The 20,819-nt window shown below is 36.5% G+C and overlaps 1 protein-coding gene across 1 annotated transcript in view; it reads left to right on the top strand.

The window, feature by feature from the left end:
* Naa15 (N-alpha-acetyltransferase 15, NatA auxiliary subunit) overlaps positions 1–20,819 on the top strand; it is a 70,289-nt gene that overhangs the window by 30,289 nt on the left and 19,181 nt on the right. Inside the window, exons 2-12 of the mRNA XM_041659053.1 lie at positions 36–120; positions 3,313–3,417; positions 5,316–5,473; positions 6,381–6,515; positions 8,107–8,260; positions 9,738–9,857; positions 12,020–12,115; positions 12,239–12,345; positions 15,044–15,116; positions 18,576–18,745; positions 20,035–20,187. Of these exons, the coding sequence (XP_041514987.1) occupies positions 36–120; positions 3,313–3,417; positions 5,316–5,473; positions 6,381–6,515; positions 8,107–8,260; positions 9,738–9,857; positions 12,020–12,115; positions 12,239–12,345; positions 15,044–15,116; positions 18,576–18,745; positions 20,035–20,187 (1,356 nt within the window). The remainder of the gene's footprint in view (positions 1–35; positions 121–3,312; positions 3,418–5,315; positions 5,474–6,380; positions 6,516–8,106; positions 8,261–9,737; positions 9,858–12,019; positions 12,116–12,238; positions 12,346–15,043; positions 15,117–18,575; positions 18,746–20,034; positions 20,188–20,819) is intronic.

Genomic DNA, 20,819 nt, shown 5'->3' with positions numbered 1-20,819 from the left:
ATTGTTAAACTGACATACTTTCTTTTTTTTGACAGAGATGTTATGAACATAAACAGTATAGAAATGGATTGAAGTTCTGTAAACAAATTCTTTCCAATCCCAAATTTGCAGAACATGGAGGTAAGAACAAATACTGTGTACCTTTAATTAGATTTGGCATAATTGAATGACTGTCTGGCTTCCCTTACTTTGCTGTTACCCAGCTGTCTTTATTTTCCAGAGTATACCATTAACTCTTATGAGAGGATAAAACTTAATAATAAATGAATTTTGAGTTAAATACCAAGAAAATGATTGCACATTCAGTTTGTTTTGGTTTCTTCTTTTCAGTATTAGTTCTTCTAGTAGAGCTAATGGAAAGGCAGAAGAGCCCATTTAGACCGGATGCTTGTTTTAGTTAATATGTTCATAAGAACATTTTACTTTAGAGCTTGCAGCTTGAAGAGTTTTATTCTTTACCATAAGATGTTCAGAATGTGACCATTTAGTTACTTATTTATATTGTATCTTAATTAGCTTACCACTGAGTCATGTTTAAGACATTTGTATTTACATCCAGATGTATAACTTTTGTCTGAATAATGATGGGTGGTTAGATTCTTGTAGAACAGTTGATGAGTATGTGACTGAACTTATAAAGAAATAAATGGAAAATAGCATTTTGGGGGGGTCTGATTTCTATAGATTTGGGAAACATGACTCATTTAGTAATTAATTGACATTGTGTATTGAGAAGGGGAGAATGACAGTTTTCATCATTCCTTCTCTTGTATCTTGTTTCCCTATGCTTGAGGCTGCAGTTTTGAGATACAATCAGTGAGAGTAAAAATACCTAAATTGATCTTCGTTTCTTATTGATACCTAACTTCAGCCAGGCGGTAGTGGCACATGCCTTTAATCCTAGCACTCAGGAGATAGAGGCAGATGGATCTCTGTGAGTTTGATTAAGGTATCCTCCTAAAAATCATTTGTAGGCTGGGCAGTGGTGGCGCATGCCTTTAATCTCAGCAGAGGAAAGTGGATCTCTGTGAGTTCGAGATCAGCCTGGTCTACAGAGAGAGTTCCAGGACAGCCAGAACTAAACAGTGAAACCCTCTCTGTCTCCCTCCCTTCTCCCACAAAAGAAAGAAAACCTATCTTCAGTTGTTATCTGGATAGTGGGTTCTTTTATATTCCATTTCTCAAGTATGTATTCTGGTAATGGAACTCCTAATTTCATCATGGTAGTTTCATTATCAGAAAAGTGTCATATCTCATAATTTTAGAGCAGTTTTCCCTCTTTTTTTTTCTAAAACATTTTAGGAAGAAAGAACATCTTCATATCATAACAGACTGAAATTTGGTTGAATATGAAGTATCACAAATTCACTGAAGATATATTTAAACCGATAACACCTTTGGGCTTTATTTGTTAGTTTGTGAGAACAGAGTTCATGCTGGTTTTTAATCCATGGCCCTCCTGCCATCTTCTACTAAGTGCAAGGGTTGGGTTACTTGTGCACACAACAGCATCTGGGCCTATGCATATCTTTATTTTTTCCTATAGTTCTTTTTTTGAGACAGGTTTCTAGTGTAGCATAGGCTGTTCTGTCTTGTAAACCAGTCTGGCCTTGAACTCTCAGAAATCTGTATGCTTCTGTTAGGATTAAAGGTTGCACTACCACCACCTGGCTATATCTAAAATTTGATCTTAAAAATTAGGCAAATCCCCAGGTGGTAGTGCTTTTAATCCCAGCACTCATAAGGCAGAGGTAGATGGGTCTCTGTGAGTTTGAGGCCAGCCTGGTCTACAGAGTGAGTTCCAGGACAGCCAAGGCTATACAGAGAAACCATGTCTTGAAAAAAAAATTAGGTAATTATATTATTTCTGTTTTAACTGTCATAGGATTATGCATTATAAAAATTAGTAATACTTTCCTTTTTTGAAAAGTTTACTATTTCCCATAATATTCTTCTTAAAAATTAATCTACTTTTGCCATGCAGTGGTGATGTATGCTTTTGATCCCAGCACTTGGGAGGTAAAGGCAGGCGGATCTCAGTGAATTTGAGGCCATCCTGGTCTACAAAACGAGTTCCAGGACACCTACGACTGTTACACAGAGGAATGCTGTCTTGAACCCCCCCCCACACACACACACACAAAAAAAAGGAAAAAAAAAATCCTACTTATTAAAATTTATTTTTACTTTATGTGCATTGGTGTTTTGACCACATGTTTGTCTGTGTGAGGGTGTCAGAGGCCCTAGGACTGGAGTTATAGACAGGTGTGAGCTGCCATGTAGGTGCTGGGTTCTTTGAAAGAGCAGCCAGTGCTCTTACCTACTGAGCCATCTCTCCACCACCGCTGTACTCTTAACCGGTGATGGGAAATGATGAGCTTCTGACATGTTTCACTGTGTTAGTCATAGTAATCCTAAAGATTCAATAATAAATTTCTGAAAATCAGAAATGTAGGGGATGTGTAGATGCCAGTGGGTAACGTACCTGCTAAAGCAAACATAAAGATCTGAGTTTGAATTCCTCCAAACCACAAGAAAAGACAGGCAAAGTACTGTGCACCCATGTAATCCTAGTACACTTATGGGGAGATAGGAAGCAGAGAGGAGAATCTCAAGAAGCTGGGAGGCCAAATATTTTGGCATATACACAACTACAAATAACAATGAGGCGTTGCCTCAAACAAGGTGGAAAGCAAGGACAGAAACCCAAGGTCCTTCTCTGACCTCGATACGTTCAAATGCACAAGTCATAAATACACACAAAATCAGAGCTGTAGATAATTTATGTGTTTTAATGAAGAATTGATTTAGCCTTCATATAGCATAGGTTCATAAAATTGAAGTTGTTTTCAGGATAGTATTTCCTGTTCTAAAGGACTAGGTATATAGCCAATCTCATGAATTTCCCTAAGAGTGCCAACAGAATGGTTATTACTAGATAGTCTGCCTTAGTCAGATGTAGGTGCATTTTATGTTTTTATCTTTTTGTAGATCAGTCTGGCCTCAAACTTACAAGAGGTCTGTCTGCTTCTGCCTTCAAGGGCTGGGATTAAAGATAAATTCCACCATGCCTGGTGAGGTTTTTTTTCTTACATTTATTCATTTAAAAAAAAAAATCTCTGAGAGCCTGTAAGAGTAGAATCTAGAGGTTTTTGCTTACTTGCCTTATTGGCTTTTGAAAATACTTTAATTCTGTACATACCTGGAAATGCCTTATTAATCTTGAAATGTTTGTAGTATTTCCATGAAATTATAGTTATTTCTTATTGATTACTTTCTTCTACCTTCTTTTTTTCTTTGTTATTAAACCAGAAACTCTGGCTATGAAAGGATTAACGTTGAACTGTCTGGGAAAAAAGGAAGAAGCTTATGAATTGGTTCGCAGAGGTTTGAGAAATGACTTGAAAAGTCATGTGTGTATCCTTTTGAAGTGTGTTTAAAGATTGAGTAGGCTGTTTTGACATAAGAATATGAATGGAGTCAAGAAGTGTAGATCCCTATTACCACGAGGAAAGGATTTTTTTCTTAAAGTGAAAACTGCAACTGTCATTCAGGAAACTCCCCCTTTCCCCCATATACCCACTACATTTTAACAGTACATGTTAGATATTGTATCTATGGAAGCTCTTCTCATTTTGGGATGGGATATTGATATGGCTTGAATATTTATATCCTCTAAATTCACATGTTGAAGCCCAATCATCAGAGTGATGGTATTTAGGGGTAAGGTTGTCTAAAAAGTGGTTAGGGTATGAGGATAGAGCCTTCAGGAATAAGATTTGTATAAAAGTCCCTTTGACACATGACGATACAGTTAGGATATGCCATCTGTGAAAGAGAGAGCCAGACTCACTAGATAACGGGTATGCAGAAGTAGTATCAACAGCAAATTTCTTTCGTTTATAAATTACCTATTTTAAGTAAGTTATTATATATTACTTATGGTAGCAGTCTAAATGGTCCAAGACGAGTATCATGTTGATTTCATTCATCCATGACCATAACTTTAGAGAGGCTAATTTGTTGTTGTTCTTTGAGACAGGGTTTCTCTGTATAGTTTTGGAGCCTGTCCTGGAACTTCCTCTGTAGACCAGGCTGGCCTTGAACTCACAGAGATCCCTCTGCCTCCCGAGTGTTGGGATTAAAGGCATGCACTACAACCTCACGCTTAGAGAGGCTATATAAATACGGAATATTAAAGAACCTTATACTGTATATAATATACTGAGTAAAAGCAGAGGCTGTGAGGTTTAGTGTGTAACGAGCTTCACTTGGAACTGACACCCTGCTCAGCCTCTTTCTATTATCTTAGGCCTCAGTTTTCTCATTTGTGAAAAGGGAATATTCATACTCTCCTGGTAGTAGTGACTTAATATATAACAAAATTTGTCTTCTGTTTAAGGGATTGATAAGGGCTGTATTTGAGTAGAAGTATATGGTGGAAAACAGAAAAAAAAATGTGCCTTGGTAGTTTTCAATTTCTAACAAGGACACCTATATGTGTTTCGTGGGCTAGCATAATTTAAGAGCTGAGTTATTTCGTACATTTTCAATTGTTAACTGTCTGTTAGGACAGTACAAGTGAAGTAAATAGTCTGTTGAAGTAAAGTGCTAGATAGCTCTAGAGTGCATTCTGAGAGTGTATAGAACTTGATTTTCAAAGAAGGACTACTAATCCTGCAAAGCAGAAGTCTGTCAAGAAGAGTGATCAGAGGACCAAAAAAGAAAGACATGGCTAATAGTGTGTTTTATAGCTTTCTGCTCTGGTTTTACTTCCTCAAGAGGCAGAGGCAGGCAGATCTCTGAGTTCAAAACCAGCCTGGTCTACAGAGCGAGTTCCAGGACAGGTTCCAAAAGCTATAAAGAAACCCCGTTTTGAAAAAAAAACAAAAAACAAAAAAACAAACAAAAAAAAAGAGTGGGTGGGAATTGGTAGGTTTAGTGATTAGTGATACAATTAAAAGTTTATACTAGGTGAGGTATGACCTCCTTTTATAGTTTATCCTCGTTCATATTTCCCCCCTCATCCCCTTTGCCCCTGCTCTCCTGGGACTCTATAGATCAGGCTGTCCTTGAACTCAGAGATCAGCACCACCACCATGCCCAGCTATTGTATTCTTAGAACCAATTGTTCATTCCCTTGCTTATCTCTTTCCTTTAGTAGACAAGGTTTCACTGTGTATCCCTGGCTGACCTAAAACTCACAGAAGTCTGTTTTTCTCTGCTTCCTGAGTGCTGAGATTAAAGGCTACCACACCTGGCTGGGAATAGTATTTCTTGACATGGATGTTGTATCCTTAACTAAGTTCCTTTAGGTTGGCATGTTTATGGCCTTCTTCAAAGGTCAGACAAAAAATATGATGAAGCCATTAAGTGCTACCGAAATGCACTGAAATGGGATAAGGACAATCTTCAGATCTTAAGAGACCTTTCCTTACTACAGATTCAAATGCGAGATCTTGAGGGTTATAGGGTAAGTAAAATACGTTTCTTATTTTATAAGAAAAAAATCTTGTTACTTAGGACTTATATTCTGATAAAGAAATTTTTCTTTCCATTCTTTGAAAGAAATTTAACTGGCTGCCCCCTAAGTGATTATACCTGTGATTGGAACAGTTAGATTTTAAAAACATCATTTTTTTATGAGATAGAAGAGTACTGTGTAGGTTGTTACTCATTTTGTAAAACATTAACATCCAGATAGAATGTTGCTATTAATATTTTGTAACTATATAGTCTTTTGTAATTTTCTGTAAAGTAAGTTTTTAAGTTTGTGTTGTCTCTTTATATTGAGATTTAATATAGTTTAGTAGCTTCTCTTTAACCCTTAAATCAGTAGTGGGTTTTTTTCGTCTTTAATGTTCTGTTTCTTCATGGTTGTTAGTGCTTGCCAAGCTGTTTTCTTTACAGGCCTTATACATATTTAGGGTGTACTTTCTAAAGAATTTCATTTGCTGATTTTGTTGAGGAGATCAGAAAATAAAGAAGGATATCTGGTATCAAGTTAAAAAACACTGTAAGATTAGCTCATTTCTTTGTCTCTATACAAGTATATAATATTAGATGATGACGTTCTTTTGAAAATAGTTACCAGAACGAATAATTTTAAAACAGATTAATGTGATCTTTTTTGTTTGTTTTTTTCGAGACAGGGTTTCTCTGTCTAATAGTCCTGACTGCCGTGGAACTCACTAAGATCCTCCTGCCTCTGCCTCCCAAGTTTTAAAGGCGTGCCTCCAAGGATTAAAGGCGTGCACCACTACTGCTCAGCTAATCTTGTTTTCTTAAGGCCCTGAGGGCCTTGTGTGCTAGTTAGTAGAGAAGCATTCCATTTAACTGTTAACCTAAGCACAAGTTTTGTTTTCTTCTGCCCCGTGAAGGAAACAAGATACCAGTTGCTTCAGCTTCGACCTGCACAGAGAGCATCATGGATTGGTTATGCTATTGCTTATCATTTATTAGAAGACTATGAAATGGCAGCAAAAATTTTAGAAGAATTTAGGAAAACACAGCAGGTAATAAGAAACTAGCTTATTGTATCTGATTTTAAGTATAGCTAAAAGAAGTTTAGAATTTAGCTAGCGTTTTACTTGGAAATAGCTTCAGTTTTGTTCTCAATTGAGAGTAGTAGAAAAAACTATAGGAATGTACTTTAAAATCTTTGTGGCTAATATTGGTGCTTACATTTTTTTTCATTAAACGGTTGCAGATATGCTTGCTCTTTTACATACTTCTTAGTGCTTCTCAGGATTACTGAAGTTGTTATAACTGCAGATGGTCTCGCATATTATCAAAATTAGACTTATTTTAAGCTTAGTACGTAGTGAAAATGGTCTTAATTTTTTTCTAATAATTTTTTTCAATTATGTTGTCTGGTTTTAAAGCATACCTGTCATGTAGCGATCATTTCTCTGGAGTCTATCTGAAATAATTTTAAAGAGTTTGTATTTTAGGGGCTGGAGAGATGCTTCAGTGTTTAAGAGCACTGACTTGCTCTTACAGAAGACCAGGGTTCCATTTCCTTGGATACATGGCAGCTCACAATTGTCTGTAATTTCAGTCCCAGGAGACACAACACCCATGACAAAACAATATTTTCTGCTGTTAATTATTATGCTGAGCATACAGTAATGTTTTTGGAATGTTCCTGAGTTTGGATTTGCTTCCCTTTCCTCATTGTTAGTTAAAACTACACTTTTCACAGAAATTCACAGACTTAATGATGGTTGCTTCTCAGTTCAGCAAATCAACTGGTACATAATTTATCCGTTCTATTTTATTACTGTGTTAGGGTGGTATTTGCAACTGTAAACTTGTTTTGCTTTTTATTTATGAACAATCTAAGACCAAATAGCTCACCTGACATCAGATTTTGACCACTAGCCTTTAGCATTCACTGCCTGGTTCAACAGTTAAAATGGCATCTCTGAAATAGAGATTCTCTCACTTCCACTATATTTTTTTTCAAGATTTCTTATTTGCATTTTATTGCTGGCAGATTCCACTTTTTTCGTTTTTATTTACCTACTTATTACTCATTCATTTATGGTTTTTCAAGATAGGGTTTCTCTGTGTAATTTTTTGGAACCTGTCCTGGAACTCACTCTATAGACCAGGTTGGTCTCGAACTTACAGAGATCTGCCTTCCTCTGCCTCCCGAGTGCTGGGATTAAAGGCATGAGCCACCATCGCCCGACTCATTATTTATTGTATACCAGAACTTGTGGGTTATTTTAATAGGTTTATTTTTTAATATTTATTTATTTATTTATTTATTCATTATGTATACAATATTCTGTCTGTATGTCTGCAGGCCAGAAGAGGGCACCAGACCTTATTACAGATGGTTGTGAGCCACCATGTGGTTGCCGGGAATTGAACTCAGGACCTTTGGAAGAGCAAGCAGTGCTCTTAACCACTGAGCCATCTCTCCAGCCCTTTAATCAGTTTATTATGAGCTGCTATTTGTTTAATATTTCTTAAATATTTAGGAATTTTAATGTATTGCTATTAAACAGGTATTATCTTTTTATTTGAGGTGAGTAAATAATTTTCCAATACAAAAATAAAATTCTTACTGTTTGCATTCCATGTGTCTACATGCAGACATCTCCTGATAAAGTGGATTATGAATATAGTGAACTCCTTTTATATCAAAATCAAGTTCTTCGGGAAGCAGGTCTCTATAGAGAAGCCTTGGAACATCTTTGTACCTATGAAAAGCAGATTTGTGATAAACTTGCTGTAGAAGAAACTAAAGGTACTTTAAAAACTATATCATTGTAACTTTTAGTTATAGCCAAAAGTGGGCTCAAAATTCATATTTTCTGCTGACAGTCACATATAATTCAGCTTGTTGATGATGGGAAAATGTATCATTCATGCATTTTATAGAATTTATGTTCTCATCATATATTAAATGATGAGCATTGCTGATTAAGGAGGAAATTCACAAAAAAAAAATCATTTAATAAAATGACATTGGTAAAATGTTTCTGTTTTTGATTGTCTTTAAAGGGAGCTGTGCTTTGCCCTCTTGGCTGGTCTTAAACCCCCGGGCTCAGTGGTCCTTATTCTCTAATTGGGAGTAATTGAGACTACAGGGTTAGGCTAACAACCAATGTGAGCATTCATTCTGTAAACCACCCCTGTATTGAAAATACAGGGTTCGAGATATAGCTCAGTTGTAGTGCACTAGCCTAGCATGTTTGAGGCCTTAAGTTCCAATTTCCAGTATTACAAAAAAGGGGAAAGAAATTCCTACAGGATTTGGTCAGAAACACAGGAGACAATTGTAATTTTATATTTTAAAAATTAATTATTTTAGAAACAACTCATTGGAAAAATTACTGTGTAAGTACTATATGTCAGATTTTATTTTCAGTAGTACATATTTATAAGTTCTTATAAAATATGTAGTGGAAGCTGGATGTAGTGGTGTGCTCCTGCAGCCCTGCACTGAATGGACTAAGGCTGGGTCAGGAGTTTGAGGCCAGCCTGGATTCTAGAGCAAGAACTTGTCTCAGTCATCTCTTCCCCAAAACAAAGAAAGAAAAAAATACAACAGCAAAAAAAAAAAAAAAAAAAAAAACAAAAACTAGAAGAGAAAGGTTTTCCAAATCTCTTTATGGTTATTTGGATTTCTTTGAGAAAAATAGAAATACCATAAATTCTTCGTGGAAAGGAACAAGATTTGGATTCTTTTGTGATAGAAAAGGTGGGTTCTTTAGGAAACGTCTCCAGATGCTGAGACATTTATTCCTAGGCTGAGAAAAAAAGAACTTTATAGTTCTTATTTGTTGGTTGATTGGCGACCAGGTCCTTTTATGCTGTTAGAGGTTAGCCTTTCCGGCTGTTGTGTTGATATTCTGGCTTGGCTTATTAAAATTGGGTGTGTTCTGTGCATTGTAGGATGTTTTACAGTATTCAGAGCTTTGTCCTGTTAGAAGAGCAAGCTAAATGTCTTTAAATATTGTCAAATATACTTTGTTTGAGACCCAACCACATGTTGGGGTTCGAAGTCTATTATAATATTCTTCAAGACCCTTCACAAGTTAAGTTACATCTGCTTTAAAATACTGAAAATCGTAGTGAGTTGATAATGATAAGCATGACAGAAGCTGGGAACTCAGAAGAACACTATGCACTGTGAAACAATTCAAAATGAGGCTTTGAAGGGAATTTTTGTGAAAAAAATTTTCTCAGGTATTTTAATTTTTATCTTTTTTGTTAAATAGGGGAACTTCTGTTGCAGTTGTATCGTTTGGAAGATGCTGCTGATGTTTATAGAGGATTACAAGAGAGGAATCCTGAAAATTGGGCCTATTACAAAGGCTTAGAAAAAGCACTGAAGCCAGGTATAGCCACTGATTTCATCCTTTTCTTTTTTGCGGGGGTTGGGGGAGGGTATGTGCAAGACAAGATTTCTCTGTGTAGCCCTGGCTGACCTGGAACCTTCTTTGTAGAGACAAAGCTGACCGCAAACTCACAGAGATCTGCTTGCCTCTGCCTCCTGAGTGCCTGGATTAAAGGCGTGCGCCACCACAGCCCGTCTCCCCTCCTCCTCCCCCCCACGTCCTTTTCTTAATGTATGTTTTATTAACTATTTGTCTATTTGTAAAGTGCAGCTAGAAAAGTAATGGTTAGGGCTGTACAGAATCTAGAGCCAGGCACACCTTCAGTCAATACCTAGGAAGTGAATTCCAGGCCAGCCAGAGCTATATAGTGAGACTATGTCTCTAGAAAACTAACCAAATAAAAGAAACACGAATTATTAGTTCAAAGTCTAACATGCTAATTTTCTTTTAGTTCATGTTTATAACTTCTGTACTTGAGAGGGTGAGGTAGGAAAATTTTGAGTTTAAGGCCAACCTAGGTTGAAAAAGTAGGTTCAAAGCCAGATTTTACATGCTGATACCCAGAAATAACAGCAAAACAAGAATAGATCCAAAATTTAAATGGACAAGTATACTTCTCAGTTATATAAAAGATTGAGAATATTCTGAAATCTACTTTTTTTTTTTTTTTTTTTTTTTGGTTTTTTGAGACAGGGTTTCTCTGTGGTTTTGGAGCCTATCCTGGAACTAGCTCTTGTAGACCAGGCTGGTCTCGAACTCACAGAGATCCGCCTGCCTCTGCCTCCCGAGTGCTGGGATTAAAGGCGTGCGCCACCACCGCCCGGCTTCTGAAATCTACTTTTACAAAGTGATAGAATTGCTAGAAAATAGCCAGTGAGATGACCAGTGGGTAAAGGTACTTACAAGCTTAGTGTGATCTTATCTTAGTACCTGGGACTCACGTGGTGTAAGAAGAGACTTGACTCCCAACCTGTAACCTTAAAATGTGTACAGTGGCATGTAAATGCATGTGTGTGCACCTTCTCCCAAAACACACCGATACTACACTCAAATAAGTAAATGCCATAAGTTTAAATTTTTGTGTATATGAATGGTTTGCCTGCATGTATGTGTGTGTACCACTTTTAGCATGCCTGATACCTGATAGGAGAAACCTTTGCTGGTGATTACTTTATCCAGGAACTTATACTTTCATAGGAACTTCATCATTCCATGTTAGATAATGGAGATAATCTAAGAGAGGGTTTTATGACCGTGAAACATAGTTACGAGAAATATTTATTAGAAATCTGAGAATGAAAAGCCTACTTACTGAAATAAAAATTTTAAGTTACATTATTTTAAAAACGATACTTAAGTGTGTATGTGGGAGGGGGGATGTTGGCGGATGCCAGAAGAGGGCTTTGTATCCCCTGGATCTCCATTACAGACAGCTGTGAGCTGCCTGAAGTGGGTGCTGGGGTCTCAATTTGGAGAATTCTGGATCACAGATCACATTCCTGAAGTAAAGATCTGAACAGATCAGGTTAGGACACATCAAACAAATGGAAATGGTAGATTAAACTAAAGACTGGCTTTCTGCTGAGAGAAAAAAAAAACCATAAAATATGAAGACATGGAAATAAAGGACAGATCCACACATTCCAAATAATCAAAGGAGAGTTAGAGTGGAAAAGCTCGGGAAGCCATGTACAGTAACTAAGTTTTTTATTTTTTATTTTTGATGGCCTATGGTCAGTCCATTTGCAGTACAAAGTGAAGATAAGTAGGAGCCACCATAAGTAAGTTTTTTAAAACGGAGTCCTGAGATTTCGAATTAGTTACTTTGTATGGCTAATAGGCTTTTAAAATATGAAAATAATTGGAAATACTTTTAAATGATTGTTGATATAGTTAATTGACAAAAGTTACACATAATTTTCTTGTACAACTTTCCCTTTTGTTTTTCTGTTGGAGACAGAGTCTTGCTATGTAACTTATTGGCTTTAAATTTGCTGTGTAGACTAGGCTGGCCTCAAACTCAGAGATCTACCTGCTTCTGATAGATTAAAGATACATGTCATCACACCCAGCCAATTGTAAAGAAAACTTGTAATTGAGTAGAAATATGCAGTTTGTAATTACATATAAAAAGAAAGTTTTCTCTACTTTTTTTTCTACAGCTAATATGTTTGAACGGCTAAAAATTTATGAGGAGGCCTGGACTAAATACCCCAGGGGGCTGGTGCCAAGAAGGCTACCATTAAACTTTTTATCTGGTAAGTAGAGAATTGCAAAGGAAAGAAAAGAAAATGCTATTGTGATTTAAGTATGAATATGTATGTATCTGAAGGCCAATGTATGCATTGTAAAGAGTTGTCATCAGATTCTTTCTCTTCCAGGAGAGAAGTTTAAGGAGTGTTTGGATAGATTCCTAAGGATGAATTTCAGTAAGGGTTGTCCACCTGTCTTCAATACTCTGAGATCTTTATACAGAGATAAAGAGAAGGTAAAGTCAACAATCATGATGTGTTTGTTCTCTGTGCTCAGGGTCTACCTGGCTGGCTTTCCATTACCTGGGTCCAGTACTACCTGTTTTGTGAAGCACTATTTAATTAGTCTCCTGGCTTCTGGTGGGAATGCTTTTCTATACCCTTCTTTTGTAGTCTATTTGCCCTTTGGTGCTTTAGTGACTTCAGTATTTGCTTTCTTTCTGTTAGCTCATATTAACCTTTTTTTGTGTGGAGGGGAGGGATTTAAGACAGGGTTTCTCTGTGTAACATCCCTAGCTGTCCTGGAATTAGCTCTTGTAGATCAGTTGCCTTGAGCTCACAAAGATCCTCCTGCCTCTGCCTCCCAAGTGCTGGGATTAAAGGTGTATACCGTCACTGGTTGGCTGACAGCTAACATTTTTTTCTAACCTTTCTTATTATTAGAAGTCAGAAGTGATTTTTTTTTCTTTTCCTTGAAACTAAATTTTAACCTTGTAATCCTCCATTTTTATTCAGTAAACATGTTTTGTCAGAAATTTTTTTTTATTTTATTTTATTTTTTGATACGTGGTTTGTCTGTATAACTGCTCTGGCTGTCCTGAAACTCGCTCTGTAGACAAGGCTGGCCTTCTCACTCACAGAGATCCACCTGCCTCCTCTGGGATTAAAGGCATCACTTTCCAGCCTTCAAGTGATTTTTAAGAGGGCATCTTAATCTTTATATTGATTGCTTCCTTGCAACAACAATGTCACCAAGCTAGAGTTAAAAACTTGAAAGACATTGAAAAGAACTAGAAAGGTGGACAAAATTAAGGATGCATAATGCATAATGTATATGTAATTGGCTGTCTTTTGTGGAAAAGCCCAAGATACAGGCTTTATTGATTTCTCTTTTTTTCTTACATAGGTCACATCCATAAAATCTAACCTATTCTAGTTTTGGAGCAGTGAGAATTGTTTGTGAAGCAGTCTTAAGTATACAGTTCCACAATTTTCTTCTAATCTTTACATAATATAATTATAGAAATAATTTTCTACTTGTACTAAGTTTATATAATATTGGATTAAATTCTGCATTATGATAGTTCTTTCAGTTGTTACTAAATGCATCTAATTTAAACAGTTTGGGGACATCATAGTCCATCTTGGTATAAGTGTGTAGCCTGACTTGGGAGGAGAGCACAGGTATACCAGAGTAACCTGGCTGTGACCATGCTATGCCTACAGTCTGCTCACAAAGAGAACTGTAATAATCTGTTTGTGGGCCATTTAAGAGTTTCTGTAGTAACAGAAATCATTAAGGATGAATTAATCAAATCTTGTTTTTAAATTTTGGTTTTAGATTTGGTGCAGGTATTGTGCTGTGTTGCCCAAGTTGGCTAGAATAACTGGGGTCATTTGATCCTCTTGTCTCAGATACTTGAATAGGACCACAGACGTCTACTACTGTTCTTTGCTTAAATTAGGGAATTAATGAAATAAAAGTACTCCATGCCTCTGAGGAAGCCAGAAGTATAGTTAAAATTTAGGAGAAAGTACAACCTGGACAAACAGGTATTTTCCTGAACTTTAAGCACCCCACTTTGCTGGGCTTCAGGGTTAGTGGTATTTCTCCTGAATTATGAGAAGATTCATTTAACAGACACTTAGAACAATACCTTTTTCGATGTAGAAAAAGACTATCTCCTGAGTAAACTGGGAGCATGGGGACCATGAGAGGAGAGAAAGGGAGGGGAGCAGAGAAAAATATATAGCTCAATAAAAACAATAAAGAAAGAAAAGAAAGAAAGAAAGAAAGAAAGAAAGAAAGAAAGAAAAATGCCCTTTTCTAGCCTTTAGTTCTTTTTATTTATTTGAGACCAGGCTTCATGTCACAAGTTTCAGGTTTGCTACATAGTTGGAGCTGACCTGGACCAAACTCTCGATCCTTCTGCCTCCATATGCTGCCATCATGTGCACGTGCCACCGTGCTAGGTCATGGCATTTAATTCTTGATCATAAAGAACAAATGATGACTGTTGGTATTTTTTTTTATTTTTTTATTTTTTTTTTTTTTGGTTTTTCGAGACAGGGTTTCTCTGTGGCTTTGGAGCCTGTCCTGGAACTAGCTCTGTAGACCAGGCTGGTCTCGAACTCACAGAGATCCACCTGCCTCTGCCTCCCGAGTGCTGGGATTAAAGGCGTGCGCCACCGTCGCCCGGCCGACTGTTGGTATTTTTTTACATGTTTTAAGATAAAAATTAATTTAGATGTATGTTACTCATAACATTATTTCTGTCCAACATTCACCAACTGCTGTTTTAGTTGATGATTCTCTATTTTCTATCAGGGAAAGGGACTTAGTAAGGTTTTAGGAGATTGAGTATTAATGTGTATCTTCAGTTTTAGATTTTTTTTTTATTATTTATTATTTTAAAGACAGGGTTTGTTTCTCAGTATGGGCTAATAGGCTTGGCTACTCTGGAACTCGTCAGTATACTCGACTGATCTTAAACGCACAAAGATCCACTTGCCTCTGCCTCCTGAAGGCTCGGATTAAATGTGTGTGCCACCACTGCTTGGCTGAGACTTTGCAGTTATTGTTTAGAGGTTAAAATACTCATAAAGGGAGGGGGTATGTGTTGGAATATTTATTTAGTCGTTTATATAAGAAACATATTTTTCACAAGAGCAGTAACTTTCTTTCATTAAAATGTGGTCGTGTTTGTACTCTAGGTGGCAATTGTAGAAGAACTAGTAGTTGGTTATGAAACCTCTCTAAAAAGCTGTCGCTTATTTAACCCCAATGGTAAGTACATAAGTTTTTAATAGACTATGAAATTATTCAGGTTAGTCTTCTTTATTTTGATAGCAAGTATGATGCATTTAATTTCTTTATTATGATGAAGTTCCATTAATTGCACACCATGTTATGATGTTTTATTAAGAATCATATTAATTTATTGGTATGAAAGCTATGTCAGATTTAAAGGATCTATAAAACTTGATTGAATAATACAGTGAGCCTCTATTTACTCATCACTTGGCTGCAATAATTTTAAATTCATGTCTAAACATTTCATCATAGCCTAACTACTCCCCTCTATTCTTTACTTTTATTTTTCTTTTTTGGTTTTTCAAGACAGTGTTTTTCTGTTTAGCCCTCGCTGTCCCAGAACTTGATCTGTAGACCAGGCTGGCCTCACACCCACAGAGATTGTCTGCCTCTGCCTCACGAGTGCTAGGATTAAAGACATGTGCCTGATTTTCCCTCTGTTCTTAACATTTTTTAAAATTAATTTATTTATTATGTATACATTGTTTTGTTTGTCTGTATGCTTGCTGGTCAGAAGAGGGCACCAGATCTCTTTACAGATGGCTGTGAGCCACCATGTGGTTGCTGGGAATTGAACTCAAGACCTCTGGAAGAGCAGTCGGTGCTCTTAACCTCTGAGCCATCTACAGCCCTCCTTCTATTCTTAAATCCAAAAGTTTACATTATTCCATGAATTTTTCAGCATATCTTAAGTACTTTATTTCAAACAAAACTATAATATCATTTCAACCTAGTGGCATGGGCTTGTAATCCCATCTACTCAGTATTTGAGGCAGGAGATTTTTTTTTAAGAAGTTCAATTCCTCTGCACAAGTGAGATCTTGTATCAAAATTTTAAAAAAAGAAGGAAAAAGAGGGTTGCTGATACAGCTCAGTTGTAGAGTATTTGCTTGATGTGACTTACCAGGCCATGGAGTTCAACCTTAAGTATTCCATGCCCCCCCTCCAAAAAAATCACAAACAAACCAGGATGATATCATCATTATGTTTACAGATTAGTACTTTCCTGAATACAGAGATAACTCAGTCCATTAAGTATTTGTTGGCAAGTGTAAGGACCCCTCCCCCAGCTTGTTTTCAATGCTCACATTTTTTTTTTTTTAAAAAAAAGGCAAGGCCTGGTGGCATGTGTTTATGTTCCCAGTGCTAGGAAAGATTTAGTGGATAGCATGCCTAGCCTAATTTGCAAGCCTTGGGTCCCAGTGAGAGATCCTATCTTAAAAACAAGGTGTTTTGCAATTGAGAAATGACACAGTCAGTACTATCCTCTGTCCTCCACATACATGTGCATTGGGCCACACACAAATAAGTGTGCATGCACACAGAGTAAATATGTCTTTAATTCTTATAACCAGTTGTCATATTTTCAGTTGTCTTCTTTATCATCTCTTGAACCTGTGATTTTTTTTTTTTACTGGAGAATGCATTTTCTTAGCCTAGATTTTGATGGATATATATTATATATATTATTTTTCTGCCCTTAGAAATTTTTTTAAATTGGTAGTTCGGTGTAGAAGTGGATTGTCTTCTCCATTGGCCACATAGAAAGTCTGGTTCATTAATTCTTAACCCTCCTAATGCTGTGACCCTTTAATATAGTTTCTCTGTTGTGTTGATCCTGATCAGTCCTTAAAAATATTTTGTTGCTACTTTTTGTAAGTATAATTATGCTACTGTTATGAGTTATGATTAAATATCTCTGTTTCTTAAAGGTCTTAGGCAACCCTTGTAAAAGGATCATTTGACCCCCAAGGGGGTAGTGACCCCACAGCTTGAGATCGCTGATCTAATTCTTTAGTTACAGTATAGATCAGATGCTGGTCAGTAGCACATGTATACAGCTAATGTCTTTTCTGCCCAGTAGGCCAGCTAGAGAAACATGTCTGTTGCTCCAGAACTCTCTAGCTAATGGTTTGATGAAGGTTGATTATTTGGATCTCCCCATCTTTCCCTCCCCTTTCTCTCCCTTTCCCTCTATGTGTCTTCCCCCCTTTCTAAGCTGAGTGAGCCAAAATGATTTTCTTCTATCAGTAGGCAAATACTTTTATTTTAAAAGCTAAATTTTATTTCACTTATTACTTGATTTCCAAAAGTTTCAGCTTGTATGGAGAAAAACAATTTTTTTTCTCTCTTATGCTGTACTTTGGTTCTTTACCAGTTTTCAAAAGATTACACTGGTTCTTTGCATCCTCCTACTTGGCAAGTAGTTTTATTTTAAAAAATAAGAGTTCAGGACCTGATGATTTCTGAGTTTAGTCTCGGATTGCACATGGTAACAGCACTGAACTTACTGGAGTAAGTTGTCCTCTGACCTCTCCGTGTACACTGGGGCAGGCACACACCCAGGCATACACACTTTCAACAAATCACTATAATAAGTGTTTAAAAGAAAATAATTTATATTAAGCATGTCTGGTATTTATTTATTTAATTATACGTGGCTCCATCTTTCACACGCTGTGGTGGTAGGTGATAACTTACTCGCTGACAAGAGCTTGAGCACTTACCTTGTGCACTGCCACTGAAGATCTGGAATCATTTTCCCCACAGAGTTCTGGCTTCAATAGTGGAATAGCCCACCGTGGGACCTGGGGTGCACATTGCTAGTAAGCTGGCCGTTGTTTCTAGGCTCAGATTAAATTTTAGCAGTACTTTTAAAAAGGCATACCGTGGTTTCATTGGTTAATTGTCATGATATTCCTTTGGTTATCAGCATTTTTCTACATATTTTACAAATGTGGAAGAGGCTCAATGACATGCCCATGAATATGCAGCACTTGTGTTGCAGATCTATCAGATGGGGAGTTGGTGAGTTCCACTCCTATTATTTTCCACTGAGCCACTCTATTTTTATTAGGAAAATAATAAGCAAATAGAGTTTGAAATCAATTACAGTTTTCAGGTTATAGAAATTTATATTTAAGTACAGAATTTTTGGTGTGTGAATTCTGTGTTTAACTTTCACATATTATGTTAAAATTACATCTTTAAAAATTACATCTTGTAGTAGAATACAGAAGAAATATTTTGTCTTTCTTTGGAAATAGCTTTTATTCAGTTTCTATAGTAATTTTTACATATTCAGCATAATATTAAGACCTGAAAATGTCACCAAAAATAAAAATGTCCACGTCAACAATATATATGTGGGTTAGTATATTACTTAGAAAATTAATCAGGCAGTTAGACTTTTCTTTTTAAAATCTTACTATGCGCAAGGTATTATGCTAAGGAGTGCATAAGATACAGAATAGAAAACATGCTTTGCTAGGTCTTAATGTGCTTAGCTGTAGATTATATCTAGATACATATATAAGCTACTTTAAAACTACTTTCCTTATCAATGGAGGGACCAATATAGGGGAGTGGATATTCTTCTCTTAATGTTTGCGATAGCTAATCTTGATTTTTCTTTCATTTTTCCCTTTCAAGATGATGGAAAGGAGGAACCCCCAACCACGTTACTTTGGGTCCAGTACTATTTGGCGCAGCATTATGATAAAATTGGTCAGCCATCTATTGCTCTGGAATACATAAATACTGCTATTGAAAGTACGCCAACATTGATAGAACTCTTTCTTGTAAAAGCTAAAATATATAAGGTAAAAACTTTTACTTGCCTTTTTTTGTAAGGTAATGATATTAGTCATTATTTTTGTTATTTTACAGCTTCTAGATAGAATAAATAAAATATCATTCTGTGAGAATTATCAGGCTGATTTGTTCTTGGATTTGTCATGGTTATGTGTATTTGGTCATTTGTCTAACTAACTATACAAACAATAGGTAAGAGTATGTATGTACACACAAGCATGCACACTCAGATTCGAGCTCACATTATCACTGTAACGTGTGTTTCTGCTAACAGTTAAGTATGTTCACATGTAAGCATCTGATGTTAATTTATTTTGATAGTACATGTTACCATTTCTTGACTCAGTCCCTGAGCTATGGATCTCCTGTTACAAGTTCTGACATCTTACAGTTGCCTCATCTCTATCTTATTTGCCAGTATATCCATAATCAGATCTTTTAAAGATGTTATTGTAAACCAGTAATTATTTAGTAAGAAAATAGTGGAATTAAATAGTATTTCAAAGCAATCCCCCTTTACTGTACTGGATATTGAATCTAAAGCTTCATACATACTATATAGACATTAACACTAACTTGCACCCACCTGCAAGGGCTTTTTTTTTTTTTTAATTACTGCCTTTTATTTTCTTTGAAGCTTGGTCTTTGTAGTCTAGGCTGGCCTCAAAAGTGAGACTTCTGCCTCAGCCTCCAAAGTTCTGGGATTACCAGTGTGCACAGCACTATTCTGTGTCCCAGAACTTTAAAAACATTTCTAAAATTATATTTATTCATTTTGATGGATGCAGCATATGTGTGTATGTCAGAGGACAACTTATGCAAGTTTTCTATTTCTATCATATGGGTAGAAAGGTTTGAACAGGTCATCGGGCTTGGCGGCAGTTTCTGTTTACCTGCTGAGTGAGCCATCTTTCTTGTTTGCTACCTAACCCAAATGTTTTAAAGTCAAGTTTTACTCAGTTTTGTGGCTTTACCAGAGTATTAGCTAAATGAGTTATGATTAGAATAGTAGGGGATGTCCATTAATTTCTTTGTGACCTGGGGCTTGCCTGTTCTGCGAGGCTAACTGGCTGGTGATGTCCAAGAATCTTTGTATTGACCTCTTCCAGAATTAGAATTAGAGATTCAAGCTACCACAACTCTCTGTTTTACATGGGTGCTGGGATCCAAGTCCAGGTCTTGAGTCAGAAGAATGCCTGTCTTTACTTTATTTATTTTAATTATTTATAGGTCGCAAACTTCTTAACCTAGTACAATTATCATATTTACTGGTTAATTTTGTTTTTGTACTTTCAAGCATGCTGGGAATATTAAAGAAGCTGCCAGGTGGATGGATGAAGCCCAGGCCCTGGACACAGCAGACAGATTTATTAATTCCAAGTGTGCAAAATACATGTTAAAAGCCAATCTGATTAAAGAGGCTGAAGAAATGTGCTCCAAGTTTACAAGGGTTTGTATGACTAATGTTCTGGAACGTAAGACAATGTTGACTTTGTACTTTTACTTTTCTCTCTTCCAAAGTCAGTTCTTTTATGTGTTTTATGTTTTACTGGCCTGTTTATCTATGAGCCTTGTGCTTGCCTGGTGCTCACTGAGGCCAGAAGTAGGCATTGCATTTCCTTGAACTAGAGTTAGAGATGGTCTAGAAGACCACTTAGTTCCTCTTAACTGACTGAGCCATTTTTCCAGCCCCCAAAGTTTGTTGTCAGTTTCACAGTTTTCCATATATTAAATTACTGTATTAGAGAAAGAATAGAAACATTGGATAAAAGATTTTCTTTTCATATTGTTGGGACAAATTGTTTTTTTTTTTTTTTTGTTTTGTTTTGTTTTGTTTTTGTTTTTCGAGACAGGGTTTCTCTATAGCTTTGGAGCCTGTCCTGGAACTAGCTCTTGTAGACCATGCTGGTCTTGAACTCACAGAGATCCGCCTGCCTTTGACTCCCGAGTGTGGGGATTAAAGGCGTGTGCCACCACTACCTGTCCAAATTAGTTTTAAAACTGGTTTGTAGCTGGTTGTAGTTACATAAACCTTTAGGCCCAACATTCTGGAAGCAGAGATATGCAGATCTCTGAGTTTGA

This window comes from Microtus oregoni, unplaced genomic scaffold (genome assembly GCF_018167655.1).
Source record: "Microtus oregoni isolate MIOR12 unplaced genomic scaffold, Mior012 000010F_ref0000083, whole genome shotgun sequence".
NCBI classification, from domain to species: Eukaryota; Metazoa; Chordata; class Mammalia; order Rodentia; family Cricetidae; genus Microtus; species Microtus oregoni.
Note: the sequence above shows the minus strand (reverse complement) of the source record. Positions and strands in the feature narration are given on the sequence as shown.